Genomic DNA, 25,017 nt, shown 5'->3' with positions numbered 1-25,017 from the left:
GGACTTCTAAACTTAAAATAAATAGATAATAATAATTAAAGTTTAAAAAAAAATCAGAAGGAAATTGTGTTTTACTTGTAATATGATCTCTGTGGGTGGAACACTTGTTAATTTTATTCTTTTTATGCTTCTTAGTTGGCTCATGTGACTGCCCTGAAAGTTAAAGATCACAATGGTGCGTACTTGTTGGCAAGAGTCTTGGGATTAATTTATTACAATGTAATGATACATAGTCAGTAATTGCAGTAACTTGTTCTAATGGTATTTGGCTTTTCCCTGAAAGTGTATAAATGCTTAATTAGTTACTTTAATTTTAAGCTGTCTGTAGAGCTTTTTGCTGGGAAGTAAACACCTGAATGGGAGTCACTCCCTTGGAAGAGAGGAGACAGAAGGGTAGAAGTTGCTTGCATAGCTAAATATATATTGATGAGTATTCAAAGTGTAATTGCCCATAGTGCTTCTTTCTTATGCTTCTCTGCCTTTCTGGCACCTCTGCAGAATTGCAGTCAAGAACTTTGCTAACTGTTACGGGGCATCTTATTTGTGCTATCTATAAGTCTCAGGCTGTAATTCATCTCCTTCATGGGGACGTCAAAATCGTGCAAAGCATCTCTCATATCCTACTTGTCTGGGAAAAGAGAAAATAATAAACCTTGACAGGCATGGTTGCTTCCACTGAATGTGATTCAGTGACTAAAAGAGTGAGGTATGGGAGAAGCTGCTTCTGACAAATACTCTGTCCAAAAAAAATTTCTGCTGGCAGAACAGGAATTGTCAACACCATTGTTGGGAGTATGTCAGTGTTAGAGGGAAGACTTAAACAATCAAAAGATAAACCGGGTTCAGTTTTTCATTCTTAAAGGTCTTGTGGTTCTGAGCCAGTTACTTCTTGCTGGGATTAGGAGTGTTACTATCTATTTTGATCCAATATTTTGTGTTTATTTTCAGCATCTTTTAAAGAAGAAGAAAATTCTGCTTATGAGACCCAGCCGTTTCCTTCTCTGCAGAGAGTAAGCAGTAAACGTAGAGCAAGAGATGATAATTATAGAACACGCAAACATGCAGTTTTCTTTGTGCTACTCATGTACTGATGGATATTCTTTTTTATAATTATTTTAACCATCCAATATCAGTGTTGGAACTGAAAATCTAGGCTTTTTTTTTTTTTTTGGACACTGGAGCCTCTCCAGCACATAAAATCAGTAGTTTCCATACCTTCAAAGGCTCTTAATTCAGAATCCCAAGTTGTGTAGCTCAGGATACTCTCAGTTTAGCAGCTGGCTAACCATCTGGGCATGGCGTTTCAATGCATTGACAATTGTTTGCTGAATTTAAGGTTTGTGTGGGGGAAAGGCTTTTGTGAGTTCATTGTGTAGTCTTGGCCATGTAGCGGAGCCAGACGTAAAGAAAACAAAAGTAAATATCTAAAATGTTTCCCTTTGTGACTATTTGCAAACTATTGGCTTTGTATTGATTTGTTTTTCCCAGAAACTACTGTCCAAATAGCTTGATACCATTTGCAACGTCTTTTCTGGAACTGCTATTTTTGTTTCCCCTTCATGTTCTCTTCCTAATGTCTAGACTGCTCATTTAGCATGTCTTTTAGGGACTTGTTTTATACAGTAATACTGCTTTCTATTTGGACTATAACGATTATTAGTACCCAGTTAATAATTATGTGAGAATTAATATAAATTATTCATATAATAAAGAACTTTGTGTAATGGACTGAACTATTGAGGTTCAATTCCTACACGTTTTGGTTCTCCAAAGTTGACTTTCTTCCTGTAAGAAAGGGAATGTTACTCTTTTCTGTACCTTCATATTCGTAGGATTAAAGAATCATCTAGCATTTTTTTAATTTCATTCTTGTTAGTTTTGCATTTTGACTTAGTCACCTTTTAATTAAAAGCTTTCTTTACAAGAATTTCACTTTTTTGTTATTATCATAATGGTAAGCTCATGGATTTCATAATTAGGACTATTGTTACTGAAGGTACTTTTTGTATTTAAAAAAAAACTTTCTAGAGAAGTATAAAACATTTGTTTGAGGAGTATAAATGGGGCATTTATCACAAGTGTTAAAGGTGAATTGACTTGCATTTGTACTTGATCAAATCATGAAAAGAAAATTTATCAAAACATCTCTGTATTTCCTAGCTTTAAACTGAAGTAGAAAAAAGTAAATGTATTAAGGTTTTTTGGTGTTGTGTGTTTTAGTTTGTTTTTTCTGTTTGTTTTTAGTTGACTGTTAGACCCCATTGGGGTTAAATTCCAGTGTATTCTCCCAGTAATTACCCCAATAGTACTTAGTTGACCCCCCTTAGCAGTGGAGTCTCTTCATAATGAAATCTTTGCAGGTCCTGGAGTCAGTTTCTGAAGATGTTGGCTTCAACATAGAAATAAAATGGATATGCCAACAAAGGGTAAGTGAATGTACAGGAGATTTACTTTGATACTTTGCTGTGTTCATGGCTAAGGCTTGCAATTTGATATGGCAGTTTCTTATGAGCTACAAACAAAGAAGTATTTTTATTTTAGTGTGACCCTTTTGTTTTATGGCTCACTATCTTTAAAACAGAGTATATCACCTCCGCTCTTGCAACTGAACATACACAAGCATGTGTGACTTGTAGGACTACATGTAGGACTTAGCTCATAGTGCAGCTCTGCTTTTTTCTGCATTTTTTTAATGATCTTCCATGGATTTCCTTTGTATTTTCAAAATTAAAGAAGACTTCATAGCAGCTTTCCCCTTAGATGGGAAGACTGAATTTTTCAGTCAATCCTGCTGTTCGAATTCAGCTACTTTTCTGAGACAGTCCTGTAGAGCTGTAACTGGCATTCAGGAGACTGAAGGAGTGACTTCTGTATTCAGACTTGCAAACTCAGTTCTTCTTTAATCAAGTTGAAAGAGAGATTATAGCTTGTTAAAGTAATTTTAGTAAGCATCAATTAAAATGGCTGAAACTTGTCTTTTCTTTTTAATAGGATGGACAGTGGGATGGCAACTTGTCAACTTACTTTGATATGAACCTCTTTCTAGATATTATTCTAAAAACGATTCTGATGAATGCTGGAAGAAGAAGAATTGTTTTTTCTTCTTTTAATGCAGATATTTGTACAATGTAAGTTAAGGAGAAACAATATATTTTCTTTTTTTTTTTAATTTGATTAAATTTACTTTCAACATAGGTATAGCCAACTATTCACTAATATCAAGTTCCAGTTAGACCTAAAATTTTGGGCACAAAAATAGATGGGAATTGAAACAAGGAATTAGACCCCTTTGATATCTGAGCTGTGACAAAAAGTAGGAAAATGAAGTCCAAGTAGATATTTTTGTCAAGTGCCTTCCTGAATGCTTCAGTCTTAACACAACAAGAAAAATTAAGGGTGTCTTACGGTATCACAAAGTCTTTTTCAGTTATACTTAAGGGGTACACAAGCCTAATTTGCAAACAAAAAATTGTTAGATTTTTTTCAATGTACCTGCCTTTTTAAGAGGACAGAAAATTAAATAGCTTTGAATTACCTACGGTGGCTCTTTTTGGTAAGCAGAATTCCTTTTGTGGAATGTCAGATATATTGCAGCACAGAAAAAACAGGAAATAACTGGGAAACAAACAGCTGGGATATGTGTGAATTAACAAGATGCTATAGTATTTTGTAACAAGAAGTGATTGAGCGCTATTAATGAAAGGCTTAATAGAAACATCATTTGACAAGAGTCTGCATTGATGAAATACTATGGAAGGATAAATAGGGCAAAACCAAATCAAGGTACTGATAAAAGAATTACAAAACAAGTGTGAAAGTGTATAACACATTAATCCCGAAACTGTGTTTCCATCTACTGTCATTTCATGCCCCTAATTGGTATTATCCATCTTGAAAATTACATTAGTAAGGTTAATTATTGTACATTAAACACGATGGTTTCTTATCATGTGTTTTTGTTTTGCTCTATTATACATTTGAGAAGAAAATTACAGAATTAGATAGCTTTCAAGGATTTTATGTAAGCATTTTGTGGGTGTGGATTGGAGTCGAACATGAACTCGAGCTTCCCTTCAACTGTGTTTTAATCTCTGACAATGGCAAACTGTTGGAGCAGTTTGTCACATACTTGCTATGAAAATGCAGTACCATCTTGTTGCACCACTCAAATGCACATGCAGTAAAGGGAGTAATTCTTAAACAGTAAGATTGAATTTCACTGCTTTTAAACTTCCTACTTGCAAACATTTTTTATAACAGGGTCCGGCATAAGCAAAACAAGTATCCTGTGTTATTTCTCACCCAAGGAGAATCTAAGCTCTATCCAGAACTTATGGATCTCAGATCTCGTACAACTCCAATTGCCATTACTTTTGCACAGTTTGAAAACTTGCTGGTAAGCTGACAAGCTCTGGTATTTCTCTGCAATAAAATTAAATTGAATTATTACTGATTGTTGCAAATCCATTATTTTTTACCCAAAATGGCAAACAAACTCATAAATGCGTTAACATTAGTAACTACCAAAATAATGTCTGTTGTTTGAAATTTCTATTTAGTATGTTGCTTAAAAAATACAGGGCTAAACCCTTTAATTGTACTAAGTTATTATATGAAGTTATTATAAGAAGCTACAAGTGTCAATAAAAAAGCTAATGTGAGAACTTTTCAGAAACAGGTTTTTAATTGGAGTGTTTTATATTTCAGGGAGTTAATGTGCATTCTGAAGACCTGCTGAGGAATCCATCATTCATTAAAAGAGCCAAATCTAAAGGCTTAGTTATTTTCTCGTGGGGAGATGATGCAAATGACCCAGATAACAGGAAGAAGTTGAGAGAATATGGTGTTCATGGGCTAATATATGACAGGTATGTTATTGTGCTTAAAAAAGAAAAAGTAGAATAGTTCAGTTGAAGAAATGGTTGTATCCTGAATCCTGTGAAGCTTCACATTCCTTTATGATTGACTGGGTGCAGAATATCTTCCTTTTCTACTATAAACACAACAAGCCCATAAAACCAGTTGCAGAAAAAGATATACTAATTCCTATTCTTTCAGCTGTGTATATGAATCAGAATAACTATTGTTTCTCATGAGGCTAACGTAAATAAAATCTAACTCTAAATGTGTAGGCCATGCACTAGTTCTTCAGTACGCTATTAACATTTCTGACAGTAATTTTTCAACTGTGCATTACAGTGTGGTGAGGACAGTGTTATTTTAACTGTCTGACTGAAATTTTCAGCTGTCTACATTTATTGATGGAAATTGTTAACACAACTTTTAAACAAATGAATTACACTTAACTAAACACAAGGCTGGGGAAAATTGTATTTCAGAGCTCATAGAGTTATAGAATGGCTTGGGTTGGAAGGGCCCTTAAAGATCATCTAGTTAAAACCCCCCTGCCATAGGCAGGGATGCCACCCACTAGAGCGAGCAGGCTGCCCAAAGCCCCATCCAGCCTGGCCTTGAACACCTCCAGGGACGGGGTATTCACAGCCTTTGTGGGCAACCTGCTCCAGTGCCTCGCCACCCTCTGAGTAAAGAATTTCCTCCTAACCTCTAATCTAAATTTCCCCTCTTAGTTTAAAACCATTCCTCTTTTTTCTGTCATTATCTAACTGAGCAAAGAGTTGCTCTCCATCTTTTTTATAATTACTCTTCAAGTACTGAAAAGCTGCAATGAGCATTCATGTATAGTTCTACTATTTTTTTGTATTAAAATACCTTTGGAGTGACTCTCAGGGCAAACTGCCAAAAATAATCACTTCAGAGGTTAAGGTATCTCTGCAGCTCAGGTGGACATCAGAATACTGTGGTAAATCTTTGAACAAACGACTTACTTCAAGTCTTTTCAAAAATCAGAAGTTTCAGGTCTTATATCTTAGAAGATACTAATAGCAGGAGGTAGTTGCACAAAAACAGTGTTTATTTCACTTTTACAAGAAGAATCTTGGACTTGGAAAGCTGAAATTTGTCAGACAGTCTAATTACAAAGAATATGTAATTAGGAAAGCATTAAGTGTAGTCAAGATGTCAAACTATAAAAGACTCAAACCATCAAACTTTGTGCAAACTTTTAGCAAGGGTATTCCTTTGCACATGGTGCACCAAAAAAAAAAAAAAAGGCGAGGAAGATCAGGTAATTGTCAAGGGCTCTGTTCTCTGCAAAGTGAAAAATGAAAGTCAGATTAATATGTCTAGAGTCAAAAAGTCAAATACACTTACTTATATAGTTGTAGTCTCCTAGTGCAAAAAGTTACCGAACTCCCTTCAATCCATTCTTGACTCCTGAGAGTCATTCCAGACTGGGTAGAGATTATCTGGTTTGCCAGTGGTCTTCCTCCTTGTCCTGTAGTAGGTCTGCCTCTTCTTGTGGATGGTAAAAAGGAGTAACGAGACTTTTGCACTGGGGAGCAGCTTCAGACTTAAATCACTGAAACATCAAGTCATCTCCCCTGCTGCAGCAGTGCTGCTTGTTAGACCTCTCAACATTTAGGCCCTGTTAGTGGATGGAAAAATCTCTGGACTGGTGTGCACAAGATCTGGTACTCTGGCTCTTAGTGTACGGTCATATGGGTGTTACCAAACTTGATTCTGTGCCATGCTTGAAGTGATAAATCATTGGTCTGTGGACAGGTGGGGTGTTCTAATCAAATATCACTGCTTAAAGGGTTCTTCTTGAGATGTCTGTGCTTCTAATGACTACTAAACCAGTCTTTTCAGAGTTTTTAATTACTCCAGATGTAATAGATGAGCAGTAGCATGGTAAAACAGTAAAATGCGTGACAGCCTTATTTCTGTCTTGGTGCTGCTTCCCCTGCTCGGATACGTAATTGCTCAATGCTACTGAAATAATGCTGCATTTATGCCAGGGCTGCAAGTCTGCGAAGTGTCATCATGTGGCCTCTTTTGTACTGCTTAGTGGGCTTAAGTTACAGCACGATAGCAAAACACGTTTTACCTCACCTTTTAATGACTGACCAATTCATTGGAATTGCTTATATGCTGAGTTGCCTTGTGGAGTTAAACAACAACAAAAAAATCTTTCACCTTCATGCGCTGTTCAGACCATCTAGATTCGTAATACTACTCGTGACTTCTCTGACCCACTTGCTCCCCATATTTCTTCTACCTTGTTTACATCTTCACACTTTGAGAGGAACACAAAAATAATAGCAATTGCAAAGCTGTTCTTAAAAAAAAAAAACAAAACACAGTAGTTCAATAGTGTATTTTTTTCTCTTTACTCAGTGTGACTGAGTAGCAAACAATCACTTTTTTCAGTATAACTATTGCAGGCTGGTTAACTATAGTTTCTAAACACTGCTAATTTTTTCTGTAGGCAAAAATGAATATTGGAATGCTCCTTTATGATCCTTAATTATTTTCCAAAGTTAACAATAGAATTAACTTTAAGCTTAATATAGATCCATTAGAAGGAACATGATACTTCTGAAAGTGTCAGGTAGATGCTGTCCTGTGCCTGGTGTTTTGTGTTGCTGTTCACTAGAGCTTTACTTAAACCATCCTCATAAGCGTTGTTTGTGAGAATGTTAGGAAATGAACATGTGGATTAAAATCTTTAGGTGAACTTTAGGTTGTTTGGATATGACCCTGGGTTATTGTTATGGCTAGCATCTGGTAATTATGTCAAATATGATGAACTGTCTGGGTAGAGATGATTTCTGTAAGCTATTTTTCTGAACTTAGTTATCCATGTAAAGATGAGCAAAATGAATGTAGCCACTCACGAAGATGGGAGAAAAGCTCTGTGCTGAATACCAAAAGTTGCTGATACCAAGTGTCGGGGAAAAAAAAACACAGGTAGGGAGGGTCTGATTTCGTTTTGCATGGAGGAAAAGCTGCAAGGCTGAATCCGAGAAGCTTAACAATGCCACTGCTGTTAAAAGAACCAGCTCACTGGTGCAGGGGGAAGATTTTTTTTTTACCATCCTTTCTCCACTTGGGCTGCAGATTATTAGACATACCCAAAGTCGTTAAATGAAATGTATGGTCTAGTGCAGTTTCCAGGACAATATTTTTGCTTTTTTCCTATGTTCAGTGAGCATTTATCTCAAAACTTAAAATATCAGAACTACTTGTATAAAAGACAATCTGTAGAAAAGGTGACACCTCTGCCTCAATATCCAGGCTCCTATTTGGGCCCTAATCTAGAAAAGTACATTAAAGGCACATCTGTGGATCTTCTGTTAACACCAAAAGTTAAATCTCATGGTAAAAACTCATTATTAGTCTGGTGTTTAGATTTACTGAAAGAAGAAACTTGAACCTTGTACAGACAAATTCTCTGGATTGGCAAAAAAAAAAAAAAAGTGTTTAAAAACAGGGTTTTGGAGGGGAATTATCTGGCATTTTTCTCCTGGATAAACTTTGTAAATGGTCCAGAAGATACTTCTGTGTTTGCATTTACTTAAGACTGTTCTTACTGAGTTAAACTCTTATAAGGAGTTGGTTACATATTAAACACCAATGTGGAGAGGGAGTGGGTGCTAACTTGGCTTTGCATTGTCATCTTTTTTTTTTTAATTCTCTCTACATGATCTAAGTTCTGCTTGTTGAATAATACATACAGCTGCATGAAAATCATTAAGCCAGTAATCCTGAAACACTTCTGCCAAAAGCTTTTCGATGAGTATTTTCAGTGTGTTTGTCTCCCCTCTAAATACTGCTTTTCCTTATGGCTTTGTGTTGAGTTTGCAGGTTCCAGACAAAAGCTTTGTGCTGTATCAGTAATTTTCAAAAACGAATGCAAATTTTGTTGGCAATAAATGCAAAAGCATTTCAAAAACTTTTCAAAGCTAAGACTGATTAAATCTGTGTCATTTTGTGCATTTTTTTTTGCGTCAAAACGCTATTTCCATGTGACTGACTATATTTTTGATTTTTTGATTTTTGAAATAATTGGTAAGAGAGATCCTGGAGCTGTGGCCTTTCTGAAGGTGTAGAATAGGGGACCCAAACAAAAAGTGGGAACACGAAATTCTGAGGTGTAAGAGTAGTTGTGCTTCAAATGGTCTTCTCTGCCTTCAGCATAAAGAAGCACTATGCATATTGTAGCAGATGTTCCAGTGAACAGTCTGAAAGGAGCTTGGAAGGCTGGCTTCTGCAGTCTTCATTGAAAAGAATTGAATATGAAGCAAGAATTACAGAATTTCTGCTTGCCTTAGCAAAGAACTAATAGAATACCTGCTAGAAGCTGCCTAGCAGCATGCCTAGCCATGTTCCAGAGCCAAGGGGCCTGGAAACATGCCTTTGTTTTTCCATTGTCTATCTGATGGGAAGGGCTTAAAAACAGCAGTTCATAAAAGGGTGTTGCTATATTAACAACAGAAACAAACAAAATCCTTTCTCCTAACTTCAGTGCTATGTCTTGAATGCATAAAACAATTGATAATATGTGAGCTAGGTTAACTAAAGAAAGCAAAGGTCTTATCTGCATCGTGGGAAAAAGGTTGTATTGCAGATAGTTTCTGTCAGACAATTTGGGTTCGTATCGTAGTCCTGTATTAGGCTGTAAGTGCTGTGCAAGTAATTGAACTCTGTGCCTTTGGTTCGTGTACCTTAAAATTGGACAGCTTGCTATCTTTGGTCTTACTGTAAGGGACTTGATCAATATCTGTACGCCCTGTAGAATTGTTTCCGAGCTCATTTACTATATCACTCCTTGAGCAGCTTATTATTTTTGTCTTAGGCTTTACAACAGTTCAGAATGTGTCTTGCTGAGGTTTAAAGGCACCTGGCATTCTGTTTTGGTTGTGCCATTGTGTTTGGACATAGGTTGAAATTGCTGTGTGAAAGAAAGGATTGAAGGAATCATAGATGAGAGGCAGTATGAATATTCATAAGATGGTGAAGCAGAAGCCACAGTAATTCCTTCCAGAAGTTTTCTTGGAAGGAGATAAACCTGGAGACCTGCAATATCTGAAAGCGTATATGTGCAGTAGATAAAAGTGAAGGGAACTGGACTGAAGAAAGTTGCCAGCGTTTACATTTTGGGTATAAATAACATACTGATATTAGAAGTAATGTCGATGATTAGATTGTATCCTTTTTATTTTGGCCGCAGTAAGTTTATACCAAAGTAGACCAGTGGTTTTTCTTCCTTTCTTTCACCATAAAGTGCCATTCACTCCAAGTAAAGAGGATTTATTATTTAAATGATGTAAGTAGTTGAATTTGTGTTAGGTATGAATAAAGATCAGGTTTTGTTTTTTACTCTTCACCTAATATTGTAATAGTAATTTTAAACAACCATAAATCAACTATTGTGTAGAAGACATACCATTTTATATTGGAAGATTAGAGACAAAACATAAGGTACTAACCTCAAACATCCTGTTTTTGTAGACTTGCTGGTATATGACTTCATTAGGAGGAAAAAAAGACAAGAGTAGCTTCATTTAGTTGCCTTGTGAACTGTCAGGTTATACTGATAAGTGTTTGTCTCTTTTTTTTCTCATTTATTCAGGATATATGACTCAAATCCCGAACAACCAAATATATTCCAAGTAGAGCAACTGGAACGTCTAAAGAAGGAATTACCAGAGCTGAAAAGCTGTGTGTGTCCCACAGTTAGCCACTTCAAATCCATATCTCCATGTAAATGTCATCATAGTTGTCTGGAAGAGAAAACTGTAGATAACTTGCAGAGTGTTCAAATGCAAAAGGACTGATTCTAGGCAGAATGCTGTTTTGTATCTGTTTAACTTCGACCATTGGAACAGTGCTCTCCATGCCTTGACTGTTTGTTTGTTTAAGTCCCCCAAATAGCAATAACTGTGTTCCTCCTTCCTGACAATACTTGCTAAAGTTTCAATGTTAAAATATTCAGCCAGTTATAGTTGTTGCAGTTTACATACACAGTTTTAAGTTTCCCATGATCAAATCTCAAATTTTGAAGCAGTAAATTTAGTATTAACACTAAGTGTGTTTTAAAAAAAAAAAAATTAAGCACTCTAAGGAGTGGAAGTTAAAAAACTAAATTGTAGAGAAATTACAATGACCTGATGGTGAAAATGCTTTAAAAAAAAAGTTTTGATTTTGATTTTACTTCAGTAGTACAGCTCATCAGCCTGTACATGACACCAGGAAATTACGAGTGATTGTAAGGTACATAAAATTAGATCTAGCCTGAATAAATCGGTACCTCTATCTGTATATGTATTTGCACTGATAGATCCACCTGTATAAAGCTTTGTGCCATTTAAAAAAAACTCTACACTTTTAAGTAAATTACAGTGCATATTAACTCATTTTTCCCCCTTCATGGACGTTTAGGCTGCTGCCATTGTTTTCTGATTTGCCAACTGAGTGGTACGGTGTCTGTGTTTAGTAGTGAGGGGTGAACCACAAGTATGAATATTTTTTCATTAGTCTCACACAAGCCTGCTAAACTTTAGGAATGTTGCTCATAATTTTAATATTAACAGAATTACAGAAACACCTGTCAGTGGCTGAGAATCTTTTTTGCACAGTAACCTTAATAAACGAAATATGTACCATGCACAAACTCTAGAAAATGCATGCTTTAGTTTTTAAGCATGAAATTTAGGTGTTTGCTGAGGTCCTTGCATCTTTACGGTGCTAGTTATATGTGAAGGGTGCAAGGACTAACTAAACTACTTAACCTTCTTTGCCTAAAACCACAAGCCTGTTATTCACAAACATTTGGAAAAAAAAAGGCTATACCATACATGGTTTGTCTTTCTTACATAATATAAGCCACTAGCTTTTGTATTTTGCAAGATTTGATTTTTTTTTTTTTTTTGGAGCAAGAATTACAACTGTACTGAATTCAGATAATCTGTATGCTGTTGGCTGATACCTATCCTTTGTAATTTATTATGAAGTCATAGTTTAGAATTCTTTAATAGATATATGCATGTCCTTTTTCCTCCTGAAGTTGCAGGTCATGCCAACACAACAGCTGTAACTTTCTACTGAAGTGTTAATGTATAATAAGAATGAAAAATATTTATTTTTTTCTCTTGTAAATTGACAATGAAAACAATAGTGTGTACTATATTCTTTATATACAGTCATTGCTACTTAGAACTGATTGTACAAAGAGTAAAGCCATTACAGATACATGCTTGAGCCTGCACCACTGAGCAGTTTGGAACAAACAGCTTGTTTCAATTTGCCTTGTACATTTTAGTATTTAAAGTTTGTCCTGCACAAACAGCACAGTCATGATTAGGTATCTGGAAACTGTCTTTTATTAAAAAAAAAAAATTTGTTTCAAAGTGTGAGTTGTCTTTTTGGGAAGGAGCTCTGAACCTGATTTTTGACATCAACAATGATCGCCTGCAGCTGTTACCTGATAGAGCAAGTCCAGATTCCTCACTTGTCAATGTGTGTGATTAATTCTTAGTAGTTTATAATTTGTGTACCCCTGAGAACTTCTTTTGAAGGGTTTTGAGGACTTTCCCAACTAAGTGGCTGTGGCAGCTGCTCTTTTCCTGCATGGTAGCAGGTCACTAAGGTAAGTGTATGCCTGGAAAGGCAGCTGTTAGTTTTCCATTGGGCCAGTGTATAAATCAATCTGATTTATGTTGTTGTATGCTTCCAAGTCCTCCAAAAGCTTAATCCTTTTTGACTCTCCTGCAGTTCACAGACATCAAAACAAAAATAGGTGAAGATAGTGGCTTTGTTGGGAGCACCTCTGTTTTCCAGGGTGTTTGAGTGTGGACAACCACCTTCAGACAAAAACATGCTCAGCACCCACTATTTCAATAACTGAACTTGCTCTCTGCTTCCAGAAGTGTTGGCCTTGGCTACTGGAGTCATGTTGATGCAGGCCATTGCTGGGCTGGTGCTGCAGTGTGCTCTGATAGTGTTTGCTGTTCTTTTGGTGGCCAAGAGCACAGCTAGAGAGGAATAAAAAGCAGGAAAATCCCTTCAAACGGAGGGAACGGAATTAAGCAGCAAGCATTTTTAAGTCTGGATTTTCTGCTGGAATGTGGTAACTAACCTCTGGCTGGTTAGGATCTGGTTGTATCTTGAGTGTTTTCTGGAGCCCAGTGTGGGCTGGAGCATAGCTTGTTGTTCCAGCAAATGGACTGCTACATTTTTTAAAAGTAATTTTGTTTCTAAATTAATCCAGAATTCTGAGAACTGTGGTAGATGAGAGAATTTCACTTCTACCTTTGGAGTTTCCTGTCTTTTGGTCTCAAAGGCTGGACTACATGATTCCTGACAGCTGTGTTACTTTGTACTCTGGCTCAGTTCCCCTTAAATAAGAGAGAAGGGGGAATGATGAAATTGCCCAATATTACAGTAGTTGGGAGAGAAAAAGTTCCCTGCATGCGAGTGATTGGACAACAAGATATTTAATTGCTGTGACAAACTTCTGGTAAGGTTGAGACAAGGACAGGTCTGGGGAAGGGAGTTAACACTTGTGTGTTGGATGTATGTGAGGAGTGAAGTGCACCCACCTTCACATTCAACTTTCCTCTTGGCCAGGAGGACAGGATTTGTCCTTTGCAAACCTCTGGTGCAGTAGCAGTGTAGCAGTAGATTTGTCCCTGGGACGGTGGCTTACGCAGCAGCTAATGATGCAGTTGTGTTACCTGCTGCTGACCGATGTATTGGTGCTTGCCCTGTGTGCAGATCCCCTGTATTTGCATTTCCATTGACTGTTTTTTGTATTTCAAACCACTGTCCCCCAAGTGAACTATTGCAGGTGCTTCTGGAAGTGACAGCACATGCATCCCTTTGTCCTTCGTTGTTTGTACTCAGATGCCAACAAAACAGCGACCTCTCACGCAGTTCCTGTTTGTTTTGTATGGGTATGTGTGTAAGCAGTTAACGTGACATTTATTTTGGACCAGGCTCAGTATTTCAGCTGACGGAAGCAAAACTCTCTGCTTGCCAGTCTTGTGTGCGTCTCTTTTGTAGCATTTCCCATGTGAGAGAGTTGGGGGCTTGGCTTGGTTTCAGGCTGCTAATTTAACAAATGAACAGAAATATTCACTGGCATAATATAAAATAAGACAAATAGAACATAGACAAAAAGTTGAGTCCATCTCCTTACGTTACCACTCATAATGGGTTTGTCTGGCCCACTTTAAAAGCAGCTGTATTGGAGATACCAAACCCTCTTCATTTGATCTTCCCTAGTGCTTTTAGATTTTCCTGATTTTTAACCTGAATCCCCAGTGCTACACTTCAAGGCCGTGATTTCCTAGTTTACTCCCTGGAACCAGAGGCCATGTTCCTGCTGTCCTTTTGTGGGCAGACATATTTTTCCTTTGATTTATTTTATTTAGACTACACAGCCTCCTGAAAGTGAAAGCAGTAGATCAGGGTTTGGTTCCTGCTCCGTAATACATCACTCTTGCTTTGGACAGGCACAGCCCAAGGTCTTTCAATAGCATTTTAAATGCTGGTGGCAGTAAGTCTGTTCCTGCTGATCCTCTCTTGCCTGCTCACTTCTACAGAAATATTTGGGTGGCTTTGGTGCTTTTGGACTGCAGAGACGTGGGGTCATGGATGCTGCAGCATGTAAGATTGTCGGTGCTGGGCCTGAACTGACATCTTGCCATTTGTTCCTGAGCTGTGGGTGCCGAGTCACCCCAGGGGGTATCAGCAAATTTTCTTCCTAAGTTGTGTGGACATAGATATTATTTTAACATCTGCAGAAGGAGGAATGCTGCTGTAATTCTCCCTCTCTTCATCAGCCTGGGCTGAAGAGATCATACACTCTTCTGCTGAAGTACATGGAGCAATAGCCGCACTGGAACATTTGATCATCTCACATTTGATCATCTCGCTGAGGCAAGGACTAAAAGGGAGATGACGCTCCAGTGATGTGCCCTGGTGGCACGGGGGTCATACCAGCTTTCAAGAACCCGGTGTTTATGATTACGTTGACATGAAGAACTGTTCTGCCCGCTGTCATGTGTCAACAGCGCTGGAATAAAAAACTTGAAACAAACCCACTTTTTCGGTACTTCTTCCCTCCCTCAGCACGTGTTGCTGTTCCTTCAGCCTGCCCCCTGGGCGGGGGCGGCCCGAAATGGCGGCGGGGGCGGGACAAGATGGCGGCGGGCGGGCGGTACTTCTGCACAGCGGGTCGCGGCCTCGAGCCTTTCCTGGCCCGGGAGCTGCGAGCGAGGCTCGGAGCTACGGAGGTGAGAAGCAGTCCTCGTTCGCTGCGAGTCCGTTGTAATTTCAATATATCGTGCGGTAAAATTAAATATTTCTTGTTGTGTTCGCCAAGGAGATGCTAGGGAGTAAAATCATGACAGGACACCAGGAAGAAGCCGGCTCGTAGAGGCACTAAAATGATTTATTTCACGAAACCGCGCTCCGCAGCTCTGAGGGCTGTGCTGACCAACATCTCCGTCCCCTCGCCATCTCTGGTTAGCTGTGCTTTGCTGGGTTCTTCTCGGTGCGAAGACGTGGTAGGGCACACGGTGGTGCTGTTGAGCCGCTGAAGTGCTCACAGAAAATATTCTTTTTTTCCCCTTCCCTTTAAGGTGGACTATATTTCGGGAAAAGTCTTCTTCACCACTGACGCGGAGCCGAGCGAACTGAAGAAAATCAAGTCTGGAGAGAGGTTGTTTTTGCTGATTAAGAAACACGACCCGCTTCCCGTTTCAGGAAATAAAGGTACTGCACTAACTGTACCCCTCGAGTCATCCTGTTCTTTTTGCATGCAGGACGTGGGTTCAAAAACTTCAAGTGTAAGCGCACGTCCTATTTGTAAAATTAACATTCGATCAATTTCATCATCTGTAGCTCTAACTGAGAAGAATCAACTCTGAAGTTGTGGTTTTTGTTTTTCTTTTTGTTGTTTTTTGCCCAGCTATGCTTTCAAATATGTTTTTCTGTGCTGAAAACAGCTTAAAAATGTTTGAAATACATGTCTTACCAGCTGACATTCTGCTGGCGTAGTACGCGTGTATATATGTATAATACCACTCCCACACCAAAAAAATTAACAAAACTGAAGTCCGATTCTGGACCCCTTGTATGTGTTTTAACAGTGAGTCATTTTTTTTAGGTGATGTGGATCCATACATATTCTGCATCAATTAACTGTTCAGTATGCAGATTTCTTGTGAATTTCAAGTACTTATGTGTCACTTTCTCTATCAGTGTTGAAATAAGAATTTCGAGTAAGATGGATTGATGTTTGTATGGGGGTAGGATTTTATTTGAAAGATTACAAGAGGCTTTTGGCTCTAAGGATCAAATTTTACTATGATTATGAAATTTAAAATGAGAAATAGAAATACTTAAATGTTTTTCCCTGACCAGAGTCAAGACTTTTATATGAATTGGCCTCTGTATTTCTTGTGCCTCTCTTGTCATAGCTAAGTCAACAGGACACACTACAGGTGGGTGTAAGTTTAGGTGTGCATTGGAGACTTTGCAGGATTGAAGGAAGAGTAATTAATAGCAAGGAGATATTTTTTTTAATAAAAGAATAAACTTGTGACTTTTATTCTGAGCTGAACCAAAGCCATTCATGTTCATGTCTGTCAATCCTGGAAAGTGTCCTGGATCTCTAATCCTGGACCAAGTGTTTTTCTGGACTAAGAGGACGACGATATGGTAGGCTGGTGCTCCATCCCTGGGAATGACTCTGAGGTAGTCTGGTTTTCTAGAGCTGCTGAACTTCTGCAGAATTCAAGCCCTGCAAAAGTTATTCTTGGTTCTGCAAAGCTTGTAATCAGATGGATGTGTGGGTCTTCAGCTGATAGGGTTTGTGGGTGTTGAGAGCTTGGCTGTGTCTGTGATGTATGCTGCTGCAGTTCGTGGATTCACACGTTATCGAGATCTAAACAAAGTCTCTGACAGATGTTCTCATTCTGTGGGAACATCAAATGCTGAGATTGAACTACTTAACCTGAAACTAGCCTTTTCTTCCAGGGAAAATACTGCATGAAATTAGAAGTCTTGTCATTGAGGAACCAAAGGATTGGCTGGATGTTATCGCTACTTGGAAAAACCTTCGTGGTTGTGAGGGGAAAAAAGATGGTGTCTCTCAGGAAAACCCATCACCTTGCAAGAGAAAATCAGAAGAAGAGATGAATGTTGTGACTAAAAGACAGAAAACAGAGCGAGTAAGAGAGATTGTGTCTGAGGAATGTCAAGCAGGAGCTGGAGAGAATGGTGTGGTACCAGACAGGAAGAGTGATGAGGAAGGCCAAACTGAAACCAAGGCTTCTTTAGAAGACTCTTCCAAAAGCAGTGGAGAGAAACCTGTTGAGAATGAGAAGCATAGCTTCAGCTTCCGAGTTTCTTGTCGCTGTAGTGGAGCAATTGCCAAAATACTTACTTCACAGGTATGCTAAAGTATCTGTGTTTTAAAAGAATGTAGTGAAAGTGAAAGGAGGCCTGTGGTTTATTTGCAATTTAATTTGTGTTTTGTATGTTTTGGAATAACAAACTGGTCTGAACTTTTTCTGTATCTTCAAAAAAAAAATTGAAAAAAATCATAAAACTTGCATTTATGTTAAGCAAGTGGAAATACAAGTGCTGTTATTAATTTCAAGGCATGATTACCCTGAATAGTTTTTCGAATCAATGTCTTTTAATAAGGATAAGTGAAGGTAAGAGGTTGAGTGGCTGGGCAGGTGAAACCTAGTCGAGTCTGAAGAGAAATCTGTGAGTAGCTTGCAGCTACTTGAAGGGTCGTAGCAAGGACAGCGGAGCCACACTCCTCTCAGTTGAGGCAGAGTGCGTAACAAGGGGCAAAAGCCAGAATATGCAGCTTGGAAGGGTGCTCTTTTGGGTATCATGAAGAACTTCCCAGAAGGGTGGTGCAGCCCTGAGACACATTCTGGAGGGTACATCTTGGTCCTTGGGGTGTCAGCACTCAGCCTTGAAGAGCCGCAACCATTCTGAGAGAGGTGGTGTAGAGATCTCTAGAGGCCCCTTCTGTCCAACACTGTTCTCATCTGTATTGTATTTTCACCATAAGAAATGGAAATTAATATGTAGCTGCAGTTTATTTAGGTTTCTCCTACTTGAAAATAACAAGTTAGATTTTTTTTCTCTCTACTAAAGCTGGTATCTTGGGAAGATGGGACACGTGAGCCTGCCAACACCAGTGTTTGTTTAAATTGGTTCTGTGCATTTGAATTCTTATGCTGAAGGTACAACTTTCCAGAGGTGATAAAAGCATTAAAACTGAGAGTCGCAGTTATGCATTGAAAGGTTCCTTCAGGTGATCTAATTTACAGTCATCAGAAATACTTCACATGTGATACATAGTTCTAAAATGACTACAGCTGTTTGTTTTACCTTGGGTAGGACTTGAACTTCAGCCTCCCACACTCCAGGTGAGCAATGGTCATGTTATCCTGAGGTGTGTTTCTATCCCTCTGTCCTGGTACACCTCTTCTGGTCTTTGTATAAATTGTTCTCTAGCAGTAAAGAAAGACTTTTTCTTTTCCCAGGTACTTATGAGGGTTGTGTAATCAAGGTTGTGATCTGTATTTTTCTTAATTATTTTATTTTTAATGTCTTTTACTGGTCTTTCCCTTCACAGGAGATTGGAAGAGCAATTGGCATAGCGCTCATGAAGCAGTTTAGGTGGCGGGCTGATCTGCGGAACCCCGATCTAGAGGTAGTGGCACTTGTCTGCCAGGTGGCCTGTTGCTACTTCCAGAATTGCCCCAAAATATATATATATTTATATATGTCTGCCTTCCATGTAAAACACTCCTTAATGGCACTCCATTTTCTAGAAAAACAAAAAAATAGCTGAGTGCAAGTATACAGTGAATAATCTTCTGTTTAGAGTAAGTGTTTTTATAGTTAAAAATATCAAGAAAATACTTCCTGGAGAAATTTAAGTGCTTGCTGATGGATCCCTGACTGACAAATCCCTTCCTAGTTTGCTTAAATCTTAAATCATCTTTAAACTGGCATTCAGATTATCAAGTGTGATTTCTTCCAAATAATCATAAATTTGTAGAGTATGTATTTTTGTTCTTAAGTGGTATGATCAGAAGTTCATAGAAATACCTTCTGTCTGGTTTAAATGAGTTTAAGCTATTGTCATCTCAAGTTGAGAAATTCTAATGTTACTTTCCCTCTTTCAGATCTTTGTACATCTTAATGACATGCACTCGGTTGTGGGCATTCCTCTTTTCAGGTGAGTGTTCTCATCACCAGATCTGTTTTGGCAGTACCAGAACAGGCACAATTTCTAAATAGTCTTGCTGTCCACTGTATTTATCTTCTGGATTAATGTTCACTGGACTGTTGTGTTCGTCTTGTGGTCTGTCTGAAGTTAACTTGAGCACATGTTCCAGACTTTGCAGTGAGTGGCTAAAAGCAGACTGTGGTTTCCGATTACAGATCTGGGAAGTTCAGTTCTTTTTGTATTTTATATTACGTAGGCTTTTCTATGTTGTTGTACCGATATCTTACACTGATTTTGCTGTCTACAGGCTTCCATTGGCAAACAGAGAGTATATCAAAACAGCAGGGCTGCGGTCAACAATTGCGTGGGCCATGGCATCTCTGGCTGAAATCAGTGTAAGTGAATGTTCATGGCAAAAGTGTAGAGTCCTGAGTGAGTCCTTTGCTGCTCATCACGGCTGAAGCTGGAAGCTTTGAAGCAGCGTGGTGATTTTAATTCTTCATGCTTTAATCCACATGGACAGAGCTGGAAATTTTTGTGTGGTTAGACTGCACTGTCACCTGGTGTTCAACCTCATATCTTCTTTAGTCCAAGGGCCTTCTAAGGATAGTTATTACTCTCTGTACAGATATATGGTTAAATTGCAGGGGTTTTGTCACTGTCCAGATGTCAAAGCTTGTTTGGGGTTGTTCTCCCAAGTAAAAATGGAAGCCAGTGTGATGTTTTCCACAGGTTAATTTGATGCCAGTATCTGTCTGCAGTCTAGTCATATTTTTTTCCTAAATGTCACCTCAAGACTAGGTGCAGTGATGCATTGTCTCTAGTAAAGCCATTTATGCTTTTTACAGTATTGTCATACTTCTTTACTGTGTCATCTGCAAGTTTGGCCTGATAAAGCAGTGACTGTTTTTACCTGCACTGGAGTCAGCGGGACTGTGCAGGTGATCAGTCCATGACTGAGTATGCTTTGTGTTGAGGGAGAAGTCTTAGCTTGTTTGGGATGCGATAACCCCTTTCTTTTTGTAGGCAGGTGACTTTGTGCTAGATCCCATGTGTGGGCTAGGAACAATTCTGCTGGAAGCTGCCACAGAGTGGCCCGTAAGTATTGCAGTCGTAATAGGTATGAGCTTTGCAAGATTTCTTGTAGTTGTGCCAAGAAAAACATCTGTGCCACAGTTATAATGATGTCCATTAATGGAACACTGGAACCAAAATGGTCTTTATAGACAGTTGCTAAAAGTGCTTTAGTTCAGACATTCCTCCACAGGAATGCAAAATAAAGTCCTACATACCTGTGTGAGTGGGTGCTGGGAGCCCTGTATCGATAGTGCAGGGTTTGTGTGAGGCAACCTTGGGCTTTCTTTTAAAATCGCCTGGGCTTATGCTGGAAGTGGAGGTGTCAGTGTGACAGTACAGTGAATTTTCAGTATTAGAAAATTATTAGGCAGTGAGGCTGTTTGTAGACAGCTGGGATCATCTGTGAGGACATAGCCTCAATGTTTCTGTGAAATACAGGTGTCTTGAGTAGCCCAGAACATGAAAGGAGTGAAGATGGCACAAACTTCTCCATTGCTCTGTCGTCTTAATCTATGTATTGCTCTACGTAGATGTCAAAGCAAGTGGTTTGTTTTGGAAGAGCTGTGCAACAAGGCAAGTCTGTGAAGGTTTTATTAAATAAATACACGTTTGTTAACTATTTTTTTCTTTTTCTCTGAACAGGAAGCCTGTTACTGGGGAACAGATATAAGTGATTCACAATTAGAGGGCGCAGATGTGAATATTAAGACTGCAGGTTTGATGGATAAGATTGAGTTACTTAAAGCTTCTGTGAAAGGTATGTCTGTAAGCTTTCAAGGTGAGGCATGTTTGAAGTCTTCTGTGGTTATACGGGTAGCGTAGGTACTCTTGAGGTGGTCTGTAATAGAACAAACTCTAAATAGCTGGCTGGTGACCGGGTAATTTTGTTCTCTCCCCCTCTGAACTTCGGCAAGAATAAGCTCAGCAGAAGACAATGAAAACAATAATTTTCAGACTTGGGCAGTAACTCTATCTTAATGGTAAATTTGCAACCACAAAATGGTCCAAGAAGCATCTCAAGCCAGTTCTGGTAAGGCTGGCATAGAATCACAGCAGGGTTTAGGTGGGAAGAGACTGCTGGAGGTCTTTAGTCCTGTTAATCTGCTTGGAGCAGGGCTAACCTCAAAGCAGGGTTCAGGTTGCTCACCTTATCCAGTCAAGTTCTGAGCATCCTGAGGGATGAAAACCCCATGGTCTTTTCCTTTCACACGTTGGTTTTACTCGGGCCAAGCCAGCCTGGTGTGTGGCTGTTCATCATCACCACAAGGGTGCACTGCTGTGTCACAGTCAAAAAAATATATATTCCCAGGATGCAGCAATATCGCGGAAATACTTCAAAGACATGAGTTCCAACAGAATCCAAGTGATTCTGGCTGAAAGTTAAGTAGATTCTTGGGAAAAAGAGGGGGTGGAGGGGAATTTAACATGTGGCTCCTTGCCATTAATGTGTGTTCGTTTGAACATCTGTGCTAAGCAAAGTGCTTGCGAGCTCAGCTCTTCGTTTGCATTTTGCTTATAAAGTTTCACTTGTGTTGAGAAGCAGCAGTTTGGAACCGTGCAGTGCCCTGCTAGGAGATTTTTGCTGTTGGAGCAAGCACAACACCAGTAACAGGGAAGATCACAAGCTAAGCTATGCTCTTATGGGTTTGTCTGTACCCAGTCTGCGTTGGGTTGGTGGCTTTGTGGTGTTATTTGTGAGGATATAGAGAGAAGGAGCTGTGAATCTGGGTGTGTAACCTGTGAAAGAGCTGGCAGGCAGTTTGGTAAGGTGAACGATGCAATGGCTGCTGTTCATTTTTCAGATAGTCAGGTGTAAAGACCTCCCTCTATTCTGCAGCGTTGCCATTGCCTTCAGAAAGCTTTGATGCCGTGATTTCGGATATTCCATTTGGGAAGAAATTCAAGATCACAAAAGACGTACGATTCCTGCCAGATATTCTCCAGGAGCTGGAGAGGTATGTGTGGCCTTTGATGTGAACGTAACGATGGTTTGTGATCTTAAGCGTTCAGTCAGCTCCAGGTTTGTTTTATTTGAAACGCTCTCTAGCTCTGTAATCTGATGCTGTGCAGGCTGTGAAAGTCTGAGTCCTTTACTCGTTGGTTAGTGGCTGTTGTGACTTGTTTCACAAGCTGTGGAAGCGCTGATGGGAGTGCAAGCCAGCAAGGAATGAGCTTGTTGGCTGAACCACACTCAAAAATATTCTTTCCACAGCACGATGGTGAGAGAAAGAAGAAAGAGAAGAGGGTAACCTAGCCAAACTGAAGGCGTAGATAGGCAAATAAAGCAATAATCCTTTCTCAGTTGAGGTCTGTGTAAAATCATAGGCTTTCATTTTGGGTTCACAACCAAGCTTTTACCAGCCTCCCTTGGCAGGAGAGATCTCAGATGGGAAAATGGTGAAAGGCATTTTCCTTTCTGGCAGTGTACTGCAATAATCCAGCTAGCCACCTGGTCATCTTTTAGATGTCTCCTTTCATATCTCACTCTGTCATTTTGTGGCAGAGTGAAACCAAGCTAATAGCAGGGTGCTTCTAACGGGTGGTTCAAACTATCTGTCTCCTTATTTAAGTTCTTTGCTGAAAACAAACCCTTTCTGTAGGACTGGACTTCAGTGGGTGTTGATCACACTCAGTGCAGGAATGTGGTGAGAAGATGGTAAAGGCGGCGAGGTGGCTCCCCAGAATGGCAGGGTAGTCTTACGCTGACCATCCCTCCTTTTAGCCTTGTTTGACATTCTTACCTTCTGGTCTCATTTCCTCTGCTGGGTCATCCTAGGCAAAATATCTCCTTGGGAAGGTGGAGGTGAGGCAGGGACCATTATCACGAGAGAGTCCCACCAGTAAGACCCTTCAATGCACTTGCTGTGAGCACAGCCAGGATAGTCTTTTTTTCCTCTCTCAAAGCCAAGTGTAGCATTTCCTTCTGTACTAAGAAAAACTGAGTTACAAACAATGGTTAACTTTCCTTGGTTTCCTGTGTTTGAGAGATTTCAAGGGTCACTGCAACGTGGAAAGGACAGACTTTTTAAAGCTTTCAAAGGGAAAGGCCAGCTTCAGCATTGCCTTACCAATGTGAAAAGCTCTCTCTCTTTCTGTAACGGGAAGCTGTTCCTTTGCATGCTGGTGGAGGCTTAGGGCTTGCTTCTCGTAGCGAGACTCAAAAATGGGTTTTGAAGCTGATAGTGCCCCTGGTCCGTGGAACTACACGAAAAGCAAAAAAGCTGAGTCCATCCTCACTGCTCAACAAATGGAGAACTCCTGAGGTCAGAAATGTTTGGAAATCAATAAAGGGCCCATTTTTCCCAGTCAGCAAGAGTTACAAAGACGGGGAATTTAAATTCCCTTCGGAAATGTAGCTTACTGGGTTGAGCCATTACCCTTAACATGCTTAGGTGTTATACTGCGTGCAATTGGCACCTGAAGTATTGCTATTGTCGAGTTGTGCACAGATGAATGAACCCAGGCGGGATGAACACCTAACCTTTTTTTTTTTTTTTTTTCCTGCAATTGCCAGAGTACTTCGTGTTGGAGGGACTATTGTATTGCTCTTGAGTCAAGATCTCCATAAGCGCATGGACAGCATTAGCAAGAGTGGTGAAAACGAATCTCCTAATGCCATTTCTGATGGAGCAGGTGAAACGACTGCTGTGGAAACCTCGAGTAGTGATGGGAATTCTTCCTCCGTGGTGAAAGGTGTCGAAGAACCCTTTCTCAGCAGCAGACAGCCATGTTTTGGGTCGCTGGTGCCGGATGGCATCTATGAAGTTAGCCTTGGAAAGACAGTTGCTTTCATATACAAATACAGGAAGATCTCTGCTGCTGGGAATTAGTAGCTTACGTGCACTGTCTAAGGTGTACGTGAATCCTGATATACTTGAAAGCAGCATGGCAGTGAACTGGTGGAACCCCGCTGATCCAAACCCTGTGCCATTTGTTGGCTCACTTCGCTTCGTATGGGTGAACTACGCTGTTGCTTTTCTCTTCGGTTTTTAGGAGAGGTGGAAGATACCAGCTAGAGTTTCAAATGTTTTTAATGTAAAATACTGTAATGAGGAAGAGTCCTCAAATCCTTGTTTAGGCAAAGCCTCTCAATATCGTGAGGAGTTTATTCGGGAGAGGAAGACGTCATTTGCCATACTGCAAAGATGTATATGGTAGTAGTACATGTAAATGGTTTTTCACCTTCAGCAATGTTTTTCAGAAACACTTGTGAAGTCTCCACCTCTTCTTCAGGACCTGATGGAGGGCTTTCCTATGTGTCTTGCAGTCTTGTATTATTTTAAAGCTAGTTTGTGATGAATGCGAAATGTCGCTATTCAGATATTTTTGGAGTGGAAAATAAATTATTTTTCGTATTAATTCCTTGTGGAGTGAGCATGTTTCAATCGGGTGAGCTTTAGCTTTTTAGTGTGAAGACTTCTTTCTATAAAAATAATACTTTTCCTTGCTTGATAATGCTGCTTGAAGGGCACAGTGTGGCAAAAGGAAAAACTTGCAGACTGAGTGAACAATTAGAGCTGACTTCTGTCTGCAGAGAATCATATGGAAAAATTTTCCTGAAAAGGGAGAGGTCTTAATTCTTTCAGTCTATGCAAAAGGTATTTTGGGGGTGATAGTCTAATTCAAAGCTTTCCCAGGGTTGCTGAGCTGACAGTGAAGTATTTCTGTAGAGAATTATTGTAAATTGCTTTCAGATGGTATTTTGGACAAGCACTTGCAACTTGGCAAGCTGGGTTGGACTCATGCATTGTGTTCCTCTGCTGTGAGGAGTATGGAGATACAATTAGAAGTGTCTGTCTGGATTTTCA

General features: G+C 39.4%; 2 protein-coding genes across 15 annotated transcripts in view; both read left to right on the top strand.

Annotated features, from left to right (window-relative positions):
- Positions 1 to 11,807, top strand: part of GPCPD1 (glycerophosphocholine phosphodiesterase 1) — a 44,928-nt gene extending 33,121 nt beyond the window's left edge. For 10 of the 11 annotated variants that reach the window (XM_040551083.1, XM_040551088.1, XM_040551091.1 and 7 more), the window contains 7 exons: positions 136 to 175; positions 949 to 1,010; positions 2,361 to 2,426; positions 2,992 to 3,128; positions 4,261 to 4,396; positions 4,708 to 4,868; positions 10,496 to 11,807. In XM_040551083.1, the coding sequence (XP_040407017.1) occupies positions 136 to 175; positions 949 to 1,010; positions 2,361 to 2,426; positions 2,992 to 3,128; positions 4,261 to 4,396; positions 4,708 to 4,868; positions 10,496 to 10,700 (807 nt within the window). In that variant the 3' untranslated portion in view covers positions 10,701 to 11,807. Of the gene's footprint in view, positions 1 to 135; positions 176 to 948; positions 1,011 to 2,360; positions 2,427 to 2,991; positions 3,129 to 4,260; positions 4,397 to 4,707; positions 4,869 to 7,716; positions 7,831 to 10,495 lie in introns of all 11 variants that reach the window. The other variant, XM_040551092.1, reaches the window with a different exon arrangement.
- A 2,610-nt stretch (positions 11,808 to 14,417) lies between these two features.
- On the top strand, positions 14,418 to 24,568 carry THUMPD2 (THUMP domain containing 2). Of its 4 annotated transcripts, XM_040551075.1 has the most exons (11): positions 14,418 to 14,610; positions 14,709 to 14,977; positions 15,510 to 15,642; positions 16,909 to 17,324; positions 18,533 to 18,610; positions 19,089 to 19,141; positions 19,440 to 19,527; positions 20,159 to 20,230; positions 20,852 to 20,966; positions 22,047 to 22,164; positions 23,724 to 24,568. In XM_040551075.1, exons 4-11 carry the CDS (start codon positions 17,067 to 17,069, stop codon positions 24,037 to 24,039), a joined length of 1,098 nt encoding a protein of 365 aa, XP_040407009.1. In that variant the 5' UTR covers positions 14,418 to 14,610; positions 14,709 to 14,977; positions 15,510 to 15,642; positions 16,909 to 17,066; the 3' UTR covers positions 24,040 to 24,568. The 4 variants fall into 4 exon arrangements, with proteins under 4 accessions (XP_040407009.1, XP_040407008.1, XP_040407006.1 ...); XM_040551074.1 differs by having other exon boundaries at positions 14,418 to 14,977; XM_040551072.1 differs by lacking the exons at positions 14,418 to 14,610; positions 14,709 to 14,977 and adding an exon at positions 14,986 to 15,161.
- Positions 24,569 to 25,017: the final 449 nt, after the last annotated feature.

This window comes from Cygnus olor, chromosome 3 (assembly GCF_009769625.2).
Source record: "Cygnus olor isolate bCygOlo1 chromosome 3, bCygOlo1.pri.v2, whole genome shotgun sequence".
In the NCBI taxonomy this organism is placed as follows: domain Eukaryota; kingdom Metazoa; phylum Chordata; class Aves; order Anseriformes; family Anatidae; genus Cygnus; species Cygnus olor.
Note: the sequence above shows the minus strand (reverse complement) of the source record. Positions and strands in the feature narration are given on the sequence as shown.